The following is a 23042-nucleotide window of genomic DNA, read 5'->3' as shown; positions in this document are numbered from 1 at the left end:
TAGCAATCTGCTTTACATGTATGGTGTGCTTGCAGCCAAAAAAAGTTGTAAACTTTCTTCACCACAGTGTAGTTCTGAAAATGTAGGATATTGTTTCCCCAAACAAAAATGCAAGTCTTCCGAACTAGGGAGTGGGGGGAACCTTAGCAGGGGAACCCACACCTATTACCCTTTTACATTAAAAATAAGAAAGTACCCAAGTGAGTTACATATTCTATGATTAACACTTTAGACAATGTTCTCTTACAGAGGTTCAAAGTTATCCAGAGCTAAGAACACTAAAAGGGGCCTAAAAACTACTATTCTATCAATCAATAAAAACTTATATTTCAAGTTTAAATGTCTGTTCAACTTCTCCCAGATGCTACCTATGTTTATGTATCATTTCTAACCAGCAACCAAAACAGCTAAGTTGGGAGACTTGAAGAAAGGTTACATGTTCCCAAGTTTCATAACTATAATACCTAGGGACAAAATGCAGACTACTTCCTTCAGTCAGTTAGTCAGTCAGTCAGAATGTACACACAAGCTTACTGTGTGTTAAATTAAACTCCAGCATTACATATACACTTGCTTATTCATTCCATTTGTATGCTAGTCAGTTATAGAGCTCAGAAGGCATTCCCCTGAGAAAAGGCATCCCATTATTTGTTAATTACTCTTTCACATTAATATGATATGAGACTACAATTGAAAAAAGACAATTTAAGTACAGAATTGTTAACACAGATCAGCAGTTCAGAAAAGAGTCTGAACAAATCATAGTGATTTAAAATATATTACACAGTTTACTTGGGGCATGGCTGAACTGGAACTAGCAAGGAGTGGCATTTAAATAGGAGCAACATTAGAATCATTTATTGAGTGCTTACTATGAACATCAGTAGAAAACAACAGAAAAAAACAAAATGATAAATTTATACTACCTGAGCAGACATATTCTTTTTTCTGAACATCAGCAACATTAAATCCTCTCAGATGAACAGGTGCCATGCAGAACGTGAACTGCCCAACTGATCGCCTCTGACGCAGCCAATCAGAAAGCCAAGCCAAGTGGCAGTCGCAGTATAAATAATTAGAATGAAGCCGTCTAGAATGCATAGAAAAAGATTCACATCAGATCTGCAGTCTTCAAAAATGGAGGCATAATAAAACAATCTAGTCTCTATTTTATTATATGCATAGTCTTATCGCAAGCACTGATTTTGAAGCTCAACTGAGGTACACTGTCATATAATAATGTTTGTGTATTCCATGCACTGAGACTTCACAGGTTTTCAGTGATATAATGATGCTGCCATTTGGTAACTTAAGGGTGCGATCCTATACACACTTAATTGGATGAAGTCCTACTGAATGCAATGGTACTTCTGAGTAAATAAGCCATAGGGCTTAAAAATATATATACACACACAAACTAAAACAATGGTTTAAAAAGTGAAGCAAATATCAGAGATTAATGAAACAACCAACAATGTATTTTAGATAGTAATGTTGTAACAAAGCTTTTTTTTTTTTTACACTAGATTGTGAAATTTGTAGTGGATAGAAGAATTCAATATGTTGGGGAAAGTCATCTCAACTTCAATTTCCTACATGCAAAGAGATGCTACCAATATACCTACATCTTAGGTTTAGCAAGAGAGGTGATGAGCGATACACTGAAATTTAGGTAGTTTCTCATTAGCTTCTGAAGCTACCTTGTGTTGTATTGTCTAGAAAAAAGTTCTATATTTGAAAAATGAGGTAGCCAGAATGTGGAAATAATACTTCATCCTTTATTCTATGAGTCATGACAGGAAGACATTAAAGCAAAGTCCCCATGACAATACTGTCATTTCAGTAGGACAGGGTTGGACAGAACACTCATTTTTGACAGACAAACATTACATATTGCACTGACAAAGACAAAGTGCTGCAAAGCACAGTCTAGTCCATCTCTCAAATAAATTAAGAATGTGAGAGAGCCTTATGTTAAGACAGTTGCAATTGGGTTTGTGGTGGCGCCTAAGCCGACAGTCTCTAGATTTGTATGTCTGCTAGTGGCCTACAAGGCTTTTTTCTCCTTTTTCAGCTGGGAAATTTCCAGAATTCACTTACTTACTGTGTCCAGTAAAGCTTAAGTTGCCTGACCTGCAGGGCAGACTATTAAAAGCACACATATCTGGATAATTATTTGTTTTAGTGGCACAAGGAGAGAGACTAGTTTCATTCAGGCAATGTCTTTGTATAGTGAAGTGACTTTTTAGAAATATTTAATGGCTGTTAACCAGTGAAATAGTTTACTAGTGTAATTATATGGTTTTTAACTAATGATAATATTTCAATACATTTGCATATTTCTAAAACTACAACAGAGGTACCTTCTTGAAGACTATGGAAGAACATTATATTATTTTAAATATAAAATAACTTACAATTTAATCAACGCACTCATGAAAATAACATCAAAAGCTAAAGAGTTCCAACAATATCATGGTAAAGCTCTGATTTGAAAGACATGTTAGTCCCAATCCAGAGAAGGTTAGTTATGTACCACTACATTTACAGTTTAATCAACTGTTTACCTATGTAAGAATACTTAATCAGTTTTACTTCAGGTGCAGGCAGCAGAAATAAGAGTGGTGCTTAATTATTGCAAAGTTGTGCCAGCGTCTGTACAAAGCAGTGGTGTAGTGGTAAATTCCGGAGTGCAAGTACTCTTTGTAACAACTCCTATAGTCATGCCTTTTCTAGAATTTTCACCAGTGCAGACATTATAGTTTGAATACTAAGTCAGCTTTTTTTTTCACCCCTCACCCCTGCTTTGCTGAACATTCAGTCTGACGAAGAGTTCTTTCTGATCAGCTCATTGTGTGTGAATTGTATAAAAAATAAGTAGCAATGCAACCCTTAGCCATGCATGCTAATATAACCTAATTTACTTTACTTAGCTTTGGTGGGCTTATCTCCGAGAAATGCTTTGTTTATTTAACATACAGAATATGGTCTAATAGTGCCCCAAGAGTTGACATTAGTGTTCCTCTCGTGAAATAAGTGGCTTCAGTTCACCCGTGCCTGTCTTTGCTCCACCACATCACTGATACAAACACACAATTGTATTCTCACTTACCTGGGAGTGAGCCCCATTGAATGTGATGGGGCTTACTTCTGGGCAGACATGCAGTGTTGCACTGCAAGTCTGCTGACTTGATAAGATAATATTCTGTTATTGTCATTCAGACATATGAAAATACTGATGTAATATTATATTCCCTAAAAAAGGGTCAAACTCAGCCCTCCAGATGTTTTGGGACTACAATTCACATCATCCCTGACCACTGGTCCTGTTAGCTAGGGATGATGGGAGTTGTAGGTCAACAACATCTGGAGGGCCAAGTTTGGCCATACCTTCCCTAAACAATTATATCCTCTAAGAAATTGCTTCAGAGAGTCAATGTTTTGGGAAGTACACAGGACTGAAATGATTCATCATAAAGGAATAACCATCTTCCTCCTCTTCGATCAACCAGACTTAAAGATGTATAAAAGTGCTCCTCTCCCCTTTTACCCCTTTCAGTGACCAAAGTGACTCAAGTTTTGAACTGCAAATACATTATTATTTGTGCTAAAATTGTGCAACGTACAGAGTGCATTCTGGAGAGCAGTCCATGTGGGGGAGGATCTATCAAGCCTTAACCATGTGCCTTTGATAAATAAATAGGTAATTTAAGAGGCCTCTATTACGTGGAGTGTCTGTGAATTGTTGCAAAGTCTTTTTAGTCTGCTTTTAATCTATATGAAAACACAGACAAATATATGTGTAACCATTCATTCATTGGTTACAGCAAGAAAGTCAACATTAAGAAAACAAGGCAAATGAATGCAGGGCAATATTTTGTATAAATATAGCTGTCTCATCAAAAGGGAAACAGATCAATACAAATTAATTCTTGTCAGATCTGAACAAGGATTAAAAAATAAAGTGAAGCAGGATAACAGAAAAAGAATAAATCAACAACCCATAACATAGAATTAATAGATTAACAACCACAAAAATATAATTAAGTGCTACATGTGTATTGCACAATTTATCTTCTTTAGAAGTCGAACTCAAATTAAATATCTTTCTTACACCCTGATCTTAAAATATTAAAAATTGAAATGTCCAAAGGCAGAATAAACCTGTGACTTAATTTGATCTGTAATGTATGTAACAGATGGGGCAAAAAATAAATAAAAATAAAGTATGCAATGGCTATGGTAAACAACTATAAATTCTATGCATTTATGTGGCAGAGAGGAGCAGGTGCTCTGTTACTACATAGGCCCCCCACAGTATTTCCTAACACATGTGCTAAGTGTGATTATATGTCTGCGATATGGATACCCCTAAATGTAGTTTATAGATGGCTCTGAGCAACTACGAGGCAGTGAATGCTTCAGCCATAATGAGAGGCCTGGATAGAAACTAGTGGGTCACTCCTATAATCCATCCAATTTGGACTAAATCATACCCATATGCTTCCCTTCATTTTTCATCAACTGTGCTGTATCAAACATGGACAAGGAAAGCATATAATTGAAATTTTAGAAGTCTCAAAGTGGCAGAAAGCTCTTCCTGGCCATCCTAGCAAAGTAATTTCACCGCTTCAGAAAGAGCATTTCTTTATTACTGTCCCAGTGTTACCAAACAGAATAAAAAAGGAAAGTCTTCTTAAAGTGAATGCCTCTATCAGATAACACACAGCTTAATAACATGGGAAATGTGGGAGATTCATGCAGTACACTTTTACAAGTCCTATTAAATGGGCAATCTTTTCTGTATAAGCACATTGGTTGCAAGAGGACCATTAATATCCACTTGGGTTAACACATTTTTAATAAGGAATGCTAAAAGGGGTAGAAATATTAACTAGCATGTTGAAGAACATTTCTAACAATTTTAGAAATATGAAATCATCTTTCAATAACACTCTAATACAAGGAACCTGGAAATACTATCTGTCCCCACCATGCATGCTTAAATTTATTCATCTGATGGCATTGATGTCTGCAACAAAACAGATGACAAATCAAATGAAAGATCTAACCTTTCTATTATAGTCCAGCCCTTCTATTTTTCATAAAGAGCAGGGCTGCCTAGACGGCTATTGCAAATTATTTGGCAGTATACATGAACTGAAACATGCTACTTAAAATTGATGGAAGTACATTTATAGCACTCAAAAGGGGAATGAATACAAATTCTAGTTTTAAAAAGTGCCCTTTTAGTCACAACCTAAATTAAATTTCCAGAATATCATTTTGGGTTAGCATTATAAAATGTTAAATCTCAAAATTCAATATAAAAGCTTTCCTTTAAATTCCATTTATGACTTCCTTCCCCCCTTTTCCCTTTAATTACAGCAAAAGGGAATTAGTCAATATAAGTCTCCAGGGAGCTACATACAAAGCCATCTCTGAAATTAAACTAAAAGGAAAATGGCAGCAGACACTGTGGTCTGCTTATCACACAGATTGATCGATTTGAAATAACCAAGAGATGACACAAGGGTATTAGAAGGAAAATGCTCAAAAATATAAAATACTTTTTAATTAATTAATGCAAATAATACTTCATGTGAGCATTTGTCTTTAAAAAAGGAAATACTATACATACAACTAAAAACCCACTGTTAAATTTGGCCGTGTGTCAGTACGGGCAAATAACAGTCACTTTGCTGGTATATTGGTTATCAGTGCTTTTTTTCTGGGGGGACGCGAGGGTATGCATACCCCTAAACATTTTGTGAATCTAAGTTTGGCCTCATTGAGGGGCAGTATTTCAATATGAGTAGGAAAATGAGAGTACCCCTAAACATTTTTTTATAGTAAAAAAGCACTGTTGGTTATAATACCAGGTCTTCTACAAATGGATCAGACTTGTACAGCTTGTGATCTACAAAACGAAAAAGTTCCTCAGCAACGAGCTGCAGCTTGCCAGGTGCTCAACAACACTTCTGGATTCTGATTTGTTTTTGTAGTCTGAGATACACAATAAAGCCTGGACATCTATTGATCCCTTGGTATATTGGCATATGTGGCCCTTAGGTTGCTTTTGACTTGGAAGGTCACAACTTTCACAAGCCTAGATTAGCTGGCTTCATAATGAAACACACCGGGAGGGAAATAGGCAAATCCTATGACTGTTGATAATATTTGACTAACCCATAAAAGAGACTTTAGCACTTTTAAAATTAAACAATAAAAGTCTTTCTTTTACAACACAGATGGGAGGCAATGTAATTGCAGATTTTTTTTAAAAAAACGAATTTATTCTAATTAACATAAGATGCAAAGCCTACATATGAAGTAGCCAAAAAGTAGGAGTGTTCATGACACATCATTAGCCAGTTTACTCCATTGTCTTGTAGCACACACTCATTTCAGGCTTAGTAGAGATTGACACCAAACTGATACCTTGGGCAATGACTCTGCCCTCACTACAACAAATTGAGTAACCAAGTTTTCATGTACAATGTTAGTTTCTGCTCCTGATGTGAACAGCTGCAGTGTCCTTGGCCATTTCATGCTTCAATGAAAAGGCCAGAGTGCCTTGAATTCTATATCATAGCCTATTGGGTTGTAGAGTCTCTATTGTAACTGCAGCATGTCAAGGAAAGGATATACATATGTCAGCAAGCCACTGCCACTTTGCTTTTACCTAATTTGCCAAGGTTTCAGAATATTTCAGGAGCAGTTTTCAACACTACACCACTCTCCTAAAGCAGCACAGCAGCTAAGATAGCATGCCGAGAGCCAGGAATTCCTAGGTTCAAAGGCTGTATTGGTAGTAGTTTTAGGCAAACCACTCTTGTTGCTTCAGTCCTCTATCTATGTCACATAAATAATAATATCTTATAGCATTGTTATGAAGTTTACTGAAATAAGCGCTCTTTGAACAGTGCCATTCTATACCCGTGGAATCAGTATGCCCAACTGATTTAGTCACAGGCATGCCTATATAGGACTACACCTTAAATGCTGCTTTTGTTGTTAGTATTAGTACTATGCTATACAACTCTGCCCTAGGATTGCTCAATGTTTCTGCACAGTCTCTCTTGCTGCAATCTCATCCAAGAAATAACTCTCAACCCAGACCCCCTAACTTTCAGGAATGGGTGCCTTATGTATCAAGCTGTACAAGCTTATGGCCTGCACTTTCTTGGCCTGGAATCTCTGCTTCTGTTGCAACTGGAAATGCTAAATAAAGACTGGCCATGAAAACATCATGGTAGCCCTGCTCCTGGTCTCCCCACCAACATCAGCCCACTTCCAGTTATGGCTTCTTCCACATATTTCAATAAAAGAAAAACAAGAACACAGCACTCTTTTTCAGATTAGGCCATTATATTTAATTTATTTAATATGTGCTAAATAACAAATAAAAAAAAATACTGAAATGCTGTGTGTGCTAATTCAAGTGACGTGCATTTCAGAATGGAATACTTACAGGGTCCTGATCTTTGGCATATGGTTGAAGCTGGTGAGAGGAATGCGGGTGATGTTGTTGTTGTTGAGGGTACTATAGAGAAAAGAAAAGAAGCACAATCATTTACATTAGTTTGAAAATGCTATTTACAAAACTAATTACAATTGGTTTGAAAAAAATAGCACAAAAACAATTTCAACATAGTTAAAAAGGTGTTTCTATTGCAAATATGAATAAGTGCATCCGCACAGACACACAATTCTAACTCATATTAGTAAGGTAAAAAAAAAAAAAAAAGCACAACGCTAATTTAGATTGAAATTAAAGCCTTCTGTTGATATCCTCCACTGTGACCGTTTGAAAGTATGGAGTTGGATGTAATGCTTATTTGGCTTCTTAACAAATAATTGTATGGGAAAAATATATAGTTTCCGGAAGGAGCAACTCTATATACAGTGTGCACAGCCTACCAAAGCATGCCTGAATTGTTATCACACAGAAGGGGTGCATAGTGGAAAAAGGGTGGCTAATAGTATTGGCATAGCAAGGAGAAGAGTGTCATCTCATTGCTTCTAGGTCAAGCTGTTATGGGTTTAGGACTAATGGGATTTTACTTTCCACATGAAATTCCACTTCTGTGATGGGTAGATTTTTATAGAGAAAAGGTAGGAGAGCTTTGCATGGTGAACATGAACGAAGGTGTGGGGAAATTGTTTGGCAGGGCTTATGGTACCCCACACTATTCAAATGTATACCTGTACAGCTGTGTCTGATGTGAAAATATAACCACATAATGGGTTTTACCTACCTAGCCACTATAGCTCATATGTACATGCAAATCTATTATTTGGTTTTCTATATCACTGCAAATTGTTCACTTAATTAAAATGTATAATTTACTGAAGGAGCGTCTCCACCCCCATCGTTCTGCCCGGACGCTGAGGTCCAGCGCCAAGGGCCTTCTGGCGGTTCCCTCATTGCGAGAAGCAAAGCTACAGGGAACCAGGCAGAGGGCCTTCTCGGTAGTGGCGCCCGCCCTGTGGAACGCCCTTCCAGCAGATGTCAAAGCGATAAACAACTACCTGACATTCAGAAGACATCTTAAGGCAGCCCTGTTCAGGGAAGTTTTTAATGTGTGATATTTTAGCGTTTTTTGATTTCTATGGAAGCCACCCAGAGTGGCTGGGGAAACCCAGCCAGATGGGCGGGGTACAAATAATAAATGATGATGATGATGATGATGATGATGATGATTATTATTATTATTACTGAAGCATCATCTCTTTTGAGCGTAAATATAATAAATACCAGTTGAGGCCATGTTTATTCTGAGGTGCAGAAAGAGCAGCTACTAGTAGATGTTTAAAATGCACTTCTTATAACCCATAAAGCAGAGCTTCTTTGATATGTGTAATGCATGTTGGAAGATAATATACCAGTTTCAGAACAGCTTCGGGACAACTTATCTCCCAGAGTGTTGTTGGAAATTGCATTTTGCTATGACTCTGTATATGCATTCCTGAAACCTGTACATAGCAAAAGCTGAAGCTCTGAAGCTTGAAGTTACGCATGCAACCTATAGTTCAAGGTTCAGTACTGTATTGTCAACAGCCTAGTATTCAGAGAAAGTATAATCCTTATAATTTGGCTACTGAAGCAGGGTTTGGCACTTAAAGGCTGCAATCCTATACCTGGGAGGAGGTCCAATTGAACTCAATGGGGCTTACTTCTGAATAGACATAAATCGGATTACACTGACAAAATGACTTTTGGCAAAGTGATTCTGCACATGGGTTTGTGGAAAAAGTTATAGAACCAAATCAGTTGCACTTTTTTCTGGGGAGGAATCAGTGAACGGAATATCTGATTTCTCTTTGGTCCTGCTTAATTCCTGGAAAATGTATATGGTTATTAAACCTGATCTGGCAGAGTTCTTCAACATGTATGGAATAACAGAGTAACTTTAAAAATAATAATCCCACAAATGCCAAATATTATGTTGAAAGATGACAGGTACTGAAAAGGTCCCTTCAGCAATGAATATTTCTATTTTAACATAAAGTTAGAGAGAAGAGAAAGAAACATAATTCCTGAAATTATGGCCAAAATAAAAATGTAATATAGTATTCCTGTTCTCCTCTCTTAGTAAACCATCTACTCATAAATAAGTCCCAATATTAGCAGCTGGAAACATTAATTATTTTTTCTTCTTGCTGTAAATCACTCAGTAACACTGAAGAACAGTAATGACTGATCAAAATTAGATAGATGCCTAGTGTCATAAACTTTAGGCAACAACTGAGGATGTTTTTAAGCAGACTTTCCCTGAGGTATGACCCAGTCATTTATGGAATATCAATTGTACATCTGTTGAAATGGCTTTATTGGTTTTGGTCTTTGTAGGAATGGTTCTATTGTTTTTTAGAATTGTACTTTTTCTACTGTCCATTATACAACCAGCTACACATGCTATCCCCTTTTATTGAGTAGTCTAACATCATGGCACAATGAAAATATCAGAGTATCTGTCTGTAATGGCTTTAGGGGTTGCTTGTGCGTAAATAGCCGCCGCTCTGGGCTAGGTTGGCTGGTTAAACCATTTCTCGCTGGACAGCCATCCACTCCGTGGCTGTTCAGTCGCTGGCAGAATCCGTCAGTGGGTGTTTCTTAAACCTTTTCCAACATAAAAGTTGTTTGACGCCCAGTCTCCTCCTACTCTCCCTGCGCGGAAGTCTTCTGCGCAGGGAGGGGGTGGGTAGCGGAGGACCTGTGCTCTCCCCGCTGGTGTCCAGTGAAGAGTCCTGGAGCCTGCTCTCTGCTTCCCCCATTGGCCCCCCTCTATCCCTGGTATTGCGCTGATTTTCTTCCCCAACAGGAGACCTGCCTCTCTCCCTGCTTGGCCCCTCTCCAGCATCGCTGTGGAGCCTCGCCTCCTCCTCCTCTAGTTCCGATGGCAGTTCCCTGACACTGTCTGACATTAACCCAGAAGTAACTACAAGGATGGCTGAGTTTTTGTCAATAGGCTCTCTTAGAATGGTGGCTGGCACAATTTAGTGGGAAGAAATCCCAATGAAAATCCTTGTCATTATATATTTTATATGGCTGTTTATTTATATATGTTTTAAATTTTTATATATGGATGTTTTATGATGGCCTATACTTGTAATGTCAAATAAAGGTTTGGCGAAGTAAGTAAGTAAGCCCTTTAGAGATCAGGATTGATTCTGCAAACTCAAAAAGGTTAAAGTTAGCTGAGGACACAAGACACCATATGATTCAGTTCTCCTGCAATTTCCCAGACTGCCTGCATAAGTGTCCCCTCTTTTCTGTGAAACGAATGGGCAAGGCTCCAGAGAGTCTCTGTAGCAACAAATATAAAATTTTAATTGTGAAAGACTGAAGTTGTAATCCTAAATACACCTTCTAACAAATGCCAGTAATGTCCCCTGTGCCCCTAGTTGGATTAAGTAACACAAAAAAATTGCAAGCATACATGAGTACTGCCGTATGACTTTCTAATAATAAGCATTTTACAACATCTTCCTGACATTGGATTTATTCTAAGGCAGGAATAATGGGCTAGAATTAAATTTTACAGCTATGACATCAGAAAAAAACTATGGTATAAAAGTAACATTATTATTTTTATTGTCTATATTAAACAAGGTGACAGGTGACAATATTAATAGATGTGTAATTTTGTGCTGAGTAAAATAAGTTTACAATGAATTTATGGGCACCATTTTATCATATAAACCTTTATTAATAATAGCTAAACATCTGTCCCGTGCTACAGCTTCTGTGACAGAAATAGGTTTGTGTCCTCTTAGCACGAAGGAAAGATTCACTGCAAGTCTTATTCTCAAGGGAAATGGCTTTGCATCAATAAAAAATGCATGATGTTTTCTTGTTACACTGGTTTTGAATGGATATACATTTGGAGAATGTCCTTTCCTCACCAAAGCATTTTAGTTTGTGAATATAATATAGACTCTGATTTTCTGTTACATTTGATTTCTAAAGCCAATTACCACAAACAACTAATCAAATTGACAAATGATATGGTAGATTAAATTTTTGATTAGCGCTTATTCAGCACTAATGAGCATCTAGTGTAATTACCAGGGGGCTGTTAGCCATTCAAGCCTCTGGATAATAAGCACCAGGCTTATTTCTGTATGGCATTTGGCTTTACTACAGCCTTCAGCGTAATTCTAATCGGTAAAGAAATACACAAGCCCAAGGGCTATGCAGTGCAGAGATAATACACAGACTGTGCACTTTTACTTCTTGTCTAACTATTCATCTCTCTGTATCTGTATGTATATGCTGTTTTCTAGGATTACCTGTCATATTTAGAAAGGTGCCCAAAGAAAATTATTGCCATTCTTAGAAGAATGATGCAAGATTTTTTTTTGGGGGGGGGGGCATTTTTCCTTACATTCCTATTTTAAAAAATCAACAACGATCCACTCATTTGCTAATGCTCCCATTCTTACACTTTTACACTTGTGCACATATAGCTCCACAGAGAATAATCTTTAGCATTATGTTTAAGCTTTTTCAAAATAAAAAATAAAAATCACCAATTACACCAATATTGTTGGACTACACGACCCTTGGAATCCCTTCCAACTCTACAATTCTATGATTCTACAAGCATTTTATTTTGCAGCAAGAGATATATAGTATTTTAATAGCCAGCACCCTTTATCTTTTTAAGTCTAGCTATTTGCCTGTTTTTTGACCTGTAATTAATGAAGAATATATATGTGGTAAGTGTGTGTGAGTGTGTGTGTGTGTGTGTGTGTGTGTGTGTGTGTGAGAGAGAGAGAGAGAGAGAGAGAGAGAGAGAGAGAGAGAGAGAGAGAGAGAGAGAACACACAGAAAGAGAGAGATGGATGTAGTTCTGGAACCATGACACAGACCTTTGAGGCTGAATTAGTTACAGCAACAATGGTAGTACTAACAAGTGTTACATTTCCCTCTGTCTCCTTCAATTAGATCACTGCTATACCTCAGTGTCATTTCTGGAAGAGGTGTGTGTAAGTCCACAGAACACTATGTAATTGACTCCAACAGTATTATCTGTGCATCTGGGTGCAAAAGAAGTGTTCCACAACTCGCAGGAACTAACTTTCATGCCTCTTGTCATTTACTACAAAATATTAATTCAGTTTAATATAGTGGAACAAGAATTCTACGCAATGCAATGCTGTATTGATAGTAAAACACTTCTACTTGATATATGTTCACAGATACCCCAGATAACAATGCTGACTTATCTAAAAGGAATATGCAAACCTGACAAACAGCCAGCAGAGACTCTTTATTTGGTACACACAGCACACTGAACCAATGTCTTGTGACCAAAAGCACCACAGTAAAAATAAATGTACATTGATTTTACTGTGGTTTCTTCCCTTAGGACAGCTGTATGGATCTAGATGGTGATGAACTACAACTCCCATCAACCCCTGCTCCTTAACAGCACCACACTGAAGGCTGGAGCACAATATGGATGAAGTATATAGGCATGTTGGTTTATCAATGTGACTGGCTGCTAGGCAGCAGCTGCTCGTTTTTAAAACTGCACTTCTTTGGAGATGTGGTGAAGTTTTTTGGCAGAGGAATAATCTGGGCTGGGATATTGGTCAGCATATGTGATTGGGGCTTATAGGTCACCCCTCATTAACAGTTCAATGCAAAAGCTCTGGTCTAAGCTAGTATGACTGAGAAAAATGAGGGCTGGAAAGGAAATTAACATTTTAAGGACAGTTAATTGAATGGTAAATTGTCTTTTACGAGCCCTAGGTAAGGAATGAAGTCGTGCTGGGGAATTTATTGTGTAAAGAAATAAATAAAAATATTTACAGTACATATGGGTCAAAAATGCAGGATCTGGCTGTCAGAATATAAGATGCCTGCTAGGTCAGACCAAGGTCCATCTAATATAGCAGTTTGTTTTAATAGCCAGATGCTCCTGGAAGCTCACCAGCCAGGCATGAGGGTGATGGCATTCCCCTATCGTTTGTCTCTAGCATCTGGTATATCAGTGGTGTCCCTAAACATTTAGCTATTACAGCTAATAGCCCTTGCTAGACCTATCTTCCATAATTTGTCTAATCCACTTAAAACATCTATCCAAGCAAGCAGCCACCATCACACCTTGCAGGAGGGAATTGAGTAAATTATTAACTGTGTGAAGAAACAACTTTGCTTTATGAGGCTGTGTAAATATATATTTTTTTGTTTATGTCTGCACTCCAGAAACATTAATAGGGAGTAAATGTCCCACCTTTCTGTTTATCATGCCTAATGCAGCTAATGTTGCCACAGGGCTGGCACTGGGACTCAGGCACAAGTATACTAATGCAGATTTAAGCTGAAACTCGAAGCCTCTTGAATCAGGCCAAAAAAGCATACATAAAACACATAGCACCCATAGCAACAAACTTTCATCTTTTGGGTAAGTTAGAAACTTGGGTGTTCTCTGTGAACTTTTGGCAAACCAGATTGTGTAGTGGCAATTCTACAATTAATGTGTTTTAGTACAAAAAAATTTTTTTTGGAGGGGCATACTGTACATCTCCTATACACCACTCACTTTGGCTGCTTTTGTGGATTTTTAGTAACTTTTTACTACATATCCTGGCCTTGCCTTTGACAAAAACTGGCTCTTCTGAATATAGATCATAGGTTAATCAGAAGAACCCAGGGGTTGTGTGAGTTATCTGAGATGGTAACCTTTTAGACCCAGTCACGTAAATAAGGAAATTTGCCAGGTGCACATTTGTTATTTAATCTGTCCTCTCGCGACATAGTTCCCTTTTCATCTAGTCTGAAATTCTACCCCACCCTGCCATCTTATTTTGGAGACAAGAGTATATCAGTGCTTTGTATGCAGATGATGCAATTCTTCTGTCATACACTCAGATGGGAATGTGTAGGTTCATATTGTATAATGGAACTCTTTTAAGTTATAATGATGCTAAAACTAAAACCTTAACTTTTGAGGTAGAGGAAGAAGACACACCAATGGCTATGATGGGATCTGGGCAGAGATTCCCAGACAATTACAAGATATTGATAGGCAGACCACGATGACTCTAGTTATGGTGTGCTTATCCAATATGAAGTACAAAGGTTTTTATATTCTTTCTGGAAAGATGCCCCCTTATTTGTCCCTCATCCATTTATGTGAGCTGAGATTGCTTTTGACAAAATGTAGGTCAATTTTTCAGCAGCTGATTGAGATGAAGGCATCTTACTTTTATTTATTAGTTGCTACTTTGTTAATAGTGTTTTAGAGATTATAATTTCTTTACTGATTATTTGTTAATTATATCATATGATTTATGCTGCACCTGTGTTCTATTATGTTCTTGATATTTCTTGTTTGTAAGCCACTTTGGGATTCATTTGAATGGAAAGTGGCTTGGAAATATAATCAGTCAATCAATCAATCAATCATTATAGGACTTAGAACAAGGTGGGAAGATTTTGCCTAAGCTGGCTGCCTTAAGTAGGACGACCATGGCATGCTTCTTAACAGAGGATCACCTATATTCAGATCTGAGCATTCATTATTTGCAGCCCCTAACAGCAGGCTGTAGTAATGACTCCCCTTTAACTAAAAGTCTGTTTCTATTGGTGAGTACAGATTATTACAAGTCACATAGAACCCCCAAATTTGTTTAAAAGGCTATGGACAAGCTATCCATTTCATCTGAAGATCACATTGCTTACAATAAATCTATTGTTTCGTTTTTGAGAGGGAATGTTTACAGGTTGTGTTTTTTTTTTAAAAAAAATGTATTCTGCATGCACTTATTTTGTTGCTTACCTTTGCTTTGTGACATGTGTATTAGTAAGCGTGTGTATGAGTATGTGTTAGGTCGGGTTGGCAAAAGAGCAATAAAGTATTCATTCACTATTAGGAGATTGGAGTCTCATCAGTTGCAGCCAAAACTTTCAAACAGGGCATTCGCTGTATAAATTTAATTCAAGCACAGCAATGATTACAATATTTCAAAAATTTCTCGATCAATACTTTCCAAGCATCTTTCTTGCTTACAAGGATCAACTAGATTGCTAACATTAACTGTACATAGTAGCCTCCTTCCTATAGACATAGCAACTCCTGAATTGGGATTTTTATCTAGACCATGGCATGTGGTGGAACGGTTAAATATTTTTCCAACACCCCTGTGGTCTGAGCTAAATAAACTACCAAAACAGTTCCTATTTCAAAAGTTCCTATTTAAATAGAAGAAACAGCAAACCACATATTGAACTTAAATTGCACTTCAGCCCTACTTGAACGCCATGCTAATGAGATTAGGGGCTTGACAAAAAATCTCTTCCCCAGTGAGTTCTTTAGATCATTAAGAGCAAAAGGAATGTAAACATGTTTGATTCTTTTAGTTAACATTTTCAAAGCTGACATTTTCTTACTCTGCACCAAAATTGCTATTGCTTCTTGTTGCTCTTAGAACTTTGATCCTTCAAGCGCAATGGAAACTCCATTAAGAGCATCCCAGATATATTTCCCATTCAATTTCATTGCCTTCATTTTTCCAGGGAAAATAAGAGAGTAGGGTGGAAGGGTGAAGCCTTTTCATCAACTCTGCTTTCATGAAGTGACTCATACAAGCAGATTTAAAGATAAAGAATAGCATATTGGAAATAAGAAAAGTCTTTTGAAGTTTCTGATGGTTTCCTGTTTGCTTTGTGCATGTGTGAGAAACACATAAACTCTTACATGATTCAATTTAGCAATATTAGTCCACAACTCTTGTGCAGGGCACAACAGTACAATTCTATTTAGCCAAGTGGCCTGTGGAATACTCAATGTATCACTATCAGTAAGGCGGCATTGAAAATGTCTTCATTTAGAACAGAGAATGAGATTAATTTAATCACACTCATTCTTCAAACCTCAGTTCTAGTTCAAGACCAGGAGAAAGTAAGTACACATCAATACCACAGAGCAGTCCCATCTCCAGAACAAAAGACTGGAGGACACTTATCACTACAGTGGCTGTTTTATGTTAATAAATTCCTTTAATCATTCTTTCTAATGCATGACTGAAAAAAAATCTGTTATTTTCATCCTAAACTATTATATGTTGATTCCAAAACAAGATGTTATATACGCCTGGTTTCATTAGGTTATACAGCAACCACTTACCAAATGATGACTTACCACTGTGTCTACACCAGAGCTTTCCAAACTTTTCATGTTGGTGACAGATTTTTTTGTACATGCATCATTTTGCGACACAGTAATTCAGTTTTACTAGCAAACCGGAGGTTAAACTAACCCCTTTCCAGCCCCAGGAGGAGCACAGGAAGCATTCATGTGACACACCTACACACTGCAGCTGGCACACTAATGTGTCGCAACACACAGTTTGGAAAGCTCTGGTCTACCCAATCATTTGGCAGACTGGTAGTCTGTAATAATTACAGTGTAATGTGCTGCCAAATAAAAAGGAGAAATGTTACCATATCTCTGTACTCCACCAGAAAGCTGAGGAAAAGGGATAGTAGTAAAATTCTCTTCACCATGTGGCATGACGTTTAGAGATGACAAGCTCACAAAGTGGCTCACCACCTGTGCATCACTTTGAGTTACCCAGTTAATAAATAGTTATCTCTATTCACCCATGGTTTCCCAAGAACTCTGTGTATCATAATGCATGTATAGTTATTTAAGGCTCCAGGATTATTGATCAGTTTTACTTATTTGAACATTACAATGCTACTCATTTTGTATCAGTTATGCCCAGTAGTTTGTAACAGCAAACACAATATACATCAATAAAAAAAACAAATACATATATTAAATACATATATTAGGATAAAAGATGGCAGCCCAGACTAATCCAAGAGTGGGAGGAAACCTATAATCAAAATGGAATCATATTGACAAAATGCAGTCAAATAACAAGCAGGCTTGCACGGATACAGAAACGGCAAGAACAGCAATTTTGGTGCATATTATTAGAAAGAACAAAAAAGCCTACATTGTAAAATAGTGACTGAACAGTTTTTGAAATTGTGTAAGATTTATAAAGTACTTAAATTACCAATCTTGGCAGCTTCCAATAAAATTGCTCTAATTTAGTAAAATTATTTTGTGTCTTATTAATAATAATAAATTAATTAGTAGTTGTCCTAATATTACTCCATTATCTCAGTTCACATGAATTTAAGTCTATAGTTCTGTTTTGCTTTGTTTTCTGAAAAAGAAACATGTACCCCTTCCTGGGGAAAAAGAAACAATTATATTATATTCCCACAACTTCTCCGCTATGTAACAAAAAACCAAGCTGACATTACAGTTACCATTTTTCACAGATCACTCTACGTGAGCGTAACATGATTAGATCCCATCTTCTGTATTTGGGAAAATCTGATTTCTGATTCCAGTATAGTACTGGAAATGTCTGCCCAGTGCTTCATTTCTTCTTTGTTATGAAAAAAGAAAGGCTGAAGGTAAATTCTAAGCGCCAAGAAACACTAAAATGCTTGTGTGTTATTTTTTTTAGACTAAGCTTTTGTCATCCAAGAAGTGCAAAATATTCTAGCTCCTGCAAATATTCTATACATCACTGTCTCTAGCAAATGTGAGAAAGCCACTATGACAATACCTTTTTTCAATTAATTAATGTTTTCTCCATAAAGCGCTTACATTTCACTGTCTGAAATGTATTTAAGGATTATGGAAATAATTCTTAAATTTTAGCCAAATTAGCATGGCATGGGATAGAATCCAATGCTGATCCAATTGTAGCATCTGTTACTGTAAAAAAAAGAAGAAAAGGTATTTTTTGACAATTTCCCCCTCAGCTGCACCTCTGCGCTACCTTCTATGCTGTTCTGGAGGGGTTCCCTCAACCCTCTGGAAGAGGTTTTCAGAGATCACAGGGGGAGCTGCAGTAGAAGGAAGAATAAGTGAAAATCACTTTTTCTTTTCTTATGTTAGTGAACATCTCTGCTGCATCAAAATACATTCCATGTGCAGAGTGGCAGCATTTGATTTCATCCTTACTCTTTGTTCTGATTGCTGCAAAATGCAGGATGAACCTTGAGAATTTTCAATCCCTTTTAAAAACTATATAAAACTGATGGCGCTTATGTATGGTAGGGAAAAAATGCTGTGGCTAGTACTCCAAGGTCAAGGTATTAAAACAAAATAAATGCTGGAGTATTCAAGAAGAAAGCAAACTCTATCCCAGAAGAAAACTAAGAAAATAGACTTACCTCTTGCTTTCCTGAAAATTAGGGATAATGATGATGATGATAGATGTATGTTTGAAATGTATACTTAAAACTTACTGTGCCAGGATACCGAGTGTAGAGAATATCTTAGCAGTTTATATTCAGAGTAAGTTAATATATATTTTTAAAATTTCAAAACACACAGGCAAAGAATCATTCATAGCTATTAAGCGTATCCAATTTACCTCTAGAAAATTATCAGGCCAATTCTGGAGGATAGCTGCATAAAGAAACTGGTTGCCTTCTTATGTGCAGCGAAAGACAGTAAGAGTGGTTTTAAGACTTGTTCAGAACAGTTATGACCATATCAGTGAAAGTATTCATCTTCTTCCAGAATTGGCACTGATCCAGCTGCTGCCCTTCAGCCAAATGTCGCATTGCGGCACACAACATACTCCTAATGTTGTGTCTATTCTCTCCATTTGACCGCTAGGGGTGTTTAAGGGCAAACAATGAAGTTTTAAAAGCCCTACTAAAAGCTCTGCTAACAGAATATGAGGACAAGGCAGAGCAAATCTACCCTCTTCAACAGTTTGCTCCTACTTGTAATGACTACGATTCTAGCTCCAGCCCAGAGAATTGTTCAAATTTAACTCTGTCAAGGAGAAGCAATTGGAAATATGCTATTTTGACTCAACCAAGTATGTTACACATGCAGTTTTCTCTCCATGCCAGTACTTTATGTAGTTAAATAATTCATTAAATTATTAATACAACAAGGAAGAAAAAGCCAACATAAATCAAATCTCAACATTTGCAAAATACACTATAACACTGGTGGACAGAAGGATAGCATGTCTCAATGGAGACTCACACATTCAGTCTCAGGGGAAAATATTAAGATCAATAGCATGGCTTTAAGTGCATTGAGTCTTGGAAGGCACGCATATGACACATGTTAACTGCTATCTAATGGTAGTAACAACACTCAAAGTATCATCACAAAGTTTGTCTTTATCCACAAAACTCTGATATTGTATGACTGCCTTAAAATGGTTCAATTTCAAAAGTTGAAAATTTTATTGGTCACTATTACTTTCATAAGTTTATTGCAAAAATGAAGAAATCAGGTACATTTAAGGTGACCGAACATGGAGCCAAACTGAGTCAACCTATCAAAAGCAGATCACTTTATTCTTCTTCTCTTTCTCACACATTCACATATACATAAACAAATAATTCTTGTGAATATTCTGCATTAAAATCTGCACAAAAGACTGCCAGATTTACAAACAGATGAAATATCTATATTAAAGTTTTGGTGGTGTTGTTTTTTAAAATGCAGTTAATTAGAAGCACCCATTTACCCTGCAAGAGAGGCTTCCTTAAGCCTTTCTCCAATAATACTGGTTCTACATATTTAAATATAACCTAAATGTTGAAAAACTTAAATATAGATGCTTAATACTTACTGTGACTATAGATGCTTAATACTCACTTATGTACACCCACAAACAAAAGTTGCAAAAGAGCATTAAATTAATAAATTGTTCCCTATTTCTTAATAAGAAGTAGACACTAACTAAATATTATTTGTCTTAAATTTGGTAAGAAATATTTATTTTATTTTAATATAAGCACTCACGGATAATAGAATACCAGTCCATTAAAAGAAGTCTGTCCCACAAGTTCAAGTCTAAAACTGTTGAGATAAGCGTCTCACCTGCGTTTCAAATGCAATTGCAGAAGCAGTGGTAAGAGATGGCTGTAAGATAACACAACCCACCTGAGTTACACCCAGAAGCAAATAGGCAGACTCTGCAGTTGGGGAAGAGATAAAATAAGCTCCCTTCTACTAACCCCGCCCAGCAGGCAGGCAACCTCATCTTGTTTTGGGAGAATCTGAGTGGTCTTCAAAGATGGTGTCATAGGGACCGCATTGCGGCAGTTCATGGACTACTGCATGGCCAAATGCAAATCTGAAACTGATTAGCCCAAGTATTTCACCAGAAAAATATGAGAGGTCTGGTGGATGACACCATGCAGGGCCTAGAAAGCTAGAATGCAGAAATACTCATAACTAAGAACTCCAAGTCACACTGAGATAATCTCCATTAAATCACAGCTCTTCAGTGATGGCCTCATCTCTGTCTTAATTAAATTGAATCTAAGTTACAGACTACCTTAATTTTGATCCCATTTTTTCATTTTTAAATAAAGCAAATGGACCAAACTATTTAGGCTTCATTAATCTATCTCACACACGTATGACAAATAAAATTGTGCACCAAAATACAAATTTTTCCCGTTGTCCCAAAAAGTAAATTTGTTAGATTCCAGCATAATCAGTATCTAGATGTAGCTGAATAGAGCAGGTAAGTGGAATGGAAATTAGGTCCTACTATAGCCATAGTTTAATCTCATTGATGGTTGGTGTAAATGATATAGTTTTGATTTGGGAAGAATAGAATTATTTCAAAGTACTGAATTTTAATTTTCTGCTTTAATCTACACTATTGCTTTTCTTACAACAGGTACATCAAAGTACAATATATGGCTATACAACCATTTGCAGAAAAATCTGCAAGTAGGAACGCTAGGTAGCTTTAAGTAGCTCTTTCAACTCTTATCCCTGTGACAAGACTGGGATAACTGACAAGACAAACACTGTCCCATAGCAAAAAATGTCTTGTCTCTGATGTAAACAGGTATGGCATGAACCAAAACCACACTGCTGAATTCCTTTTCAGAAGCTGCCTCCACAGGACTTCAAGTACAGTGGTACCTTGGTTTGCAACTGCTATGGATTACAACCGTTTTGGATTACAACTCGTCAAACCCAGAAGTGCGTGTCACTTTTTTTGGACTACAACCCATTTTGTTTGGATTACAACCCATTTTGGGAAGGGAGGCCCCATTGGCGAAAGCGCGCCTTGGGTTACAACCTGTTTTGGTTGACAACTGGACCTCCAGAATGGATTATGGTTCACTGTACTATTCTTCAATCATCTCACCTCTATAGTTCAAACTGTGGGCAGTTAATCTTACACAAAATAATTCCAAAGAGAAAGCTATGGTCAAATACCACGTGAAGTTTCCCTTTAAACAACTCTACCAGATCTCTGTTTGTGTACAAGCGAGATTAATGAAGAAAAAGTATGAGGAGACAACTTCTAACGACAAAAAAATAGTACATGCCTGCAGAACAAATACATGGGTGTGTCTGTTTGCACTATTGTCTAAATGTTCATCAGCTATATTGTTTTAACTCCATCAGTTGTGAGCATACAACAATTTAAAACAGCTCCAGAATATTCTCAAATGAGCACAATATAACAGAAGAGAAGTGTTCTATGAACTTAATTAATTTAAGATTCTCAGACAACGAACAAGATACAGAGCAATATTTTCATCATGAACCTTTTTGTGTAAGATGCCTACATTCCAAAATATTTCAAAATTATGTCCTTTCCCACTTTTATTTGATTTCAGGACATTTCAGACTGAGAGAGAGAAAATTGCTATGTTCCATTTTCTAACACCGTAGATGTCTTGTTTCTAAAGCACTAAAATATCTTGCTTTCTGCCTGTGAAGGATCTTTAGAAACATTTCTAAAACTATCATCCCTGAACAAAATGCATGTGCATTTATTTGCTCAACAGTGCTGAAATTGCATATACTAGCATGTCAATTGTTTTTCATTCCAGTTTTCACTGACACCACGAGAGCTCCTTGGCAGGTCAGAACTTAATATTACATCTAAAGATCACAGTATTTCAAGTCACTGTCATAACAATCTATAAATCACAAAACCACTGATTCCCAATATAGTATGGGCACCAGTATAGTATGGGCATACTTTATGATGCTAATGTAAGGAACGGAGGAGAATGTCCTTACAGCTCAACAATTCAGGTACCTCACAAAACAAAGTTTTTCCTAATAAGTTTGGGTGATTTACCAACACCTAACAATTTTTAAACCTTCCTTTTATATTGTTGTAAACCACTTATAGGGTTTACGGGGGGAGGGGGGTTCCCAGTCAAGTGATATGTATATCAATCTTGTTAACTGACTAAATAAATAACATAGGTAAAGGTAAAGGACCCCTGGATGGTTAAGTCCAGTCAAAGGCGACTATGGGGTTGCGGCACTCATCTCACTTTCAGGCCGAGGGAACCAGTGTTTGTCCACAGACTGCTTTCTGGGTCATGTGGCCAGCATGACTAAACCGCTTCTGGTGCAACGGAACACCGTGACAAAAACCAGAGCGCATGGAAACACCGTTTACCTTCCTGCCACAGCAGTAGCTATTTATCTACTTGCACTGGCGTGCTTTCAAACTGCTAGGTCGGCAGA

At 37.1% G+C, this 23042-nt stretch overlaps 1 protein-coding gene across 2 annotated transcripts in view; it reads right to left on the bottom strand.

The window, feature by feature from the left end:
* Window positions 1-23042, bottom strand: part of SLIT3 (slit guidance ligand 3) — a 395171-nt gene that overhangs the window by 137081 nt on the left and 235048 nt on the right. For both annotated transcript variants that reach the window (XM_083596748.1, XM_083596749.1), the window contains exons 7-8: window positions 7475-7546; window positions 927-1090 (exon numbers count right to left, since the gene is read on the bottom strand). In XM_083596748.1, the coding sequence (XP_083452874.1) occupies window positions 927-1090; window positions 7475-7546 (236 nt within the window). The remainder of the gene's footprint in view (window positions 1-926; window positions 1091-7474; window positions 7547-23042) is intronic.

The sequence above is a fragment of the Podarcis filfolensis genome (genome assembly GCF_964270895.1).
Source record: "Podarcis filfolensis genome assembly, chromosome: 2".
Taxonomy (NCBI): domain Eukaryota; kingdom Metazoa; phylum Chordata; class Lepidosauria; order Squamata; family Lacertidae; genus Podarcis; species Podarcis filfolensis.
Note: the sequence above shows the minus strand (reverse complement) of the source record. Positions and strands in the feature narration are given on the sequence as shown.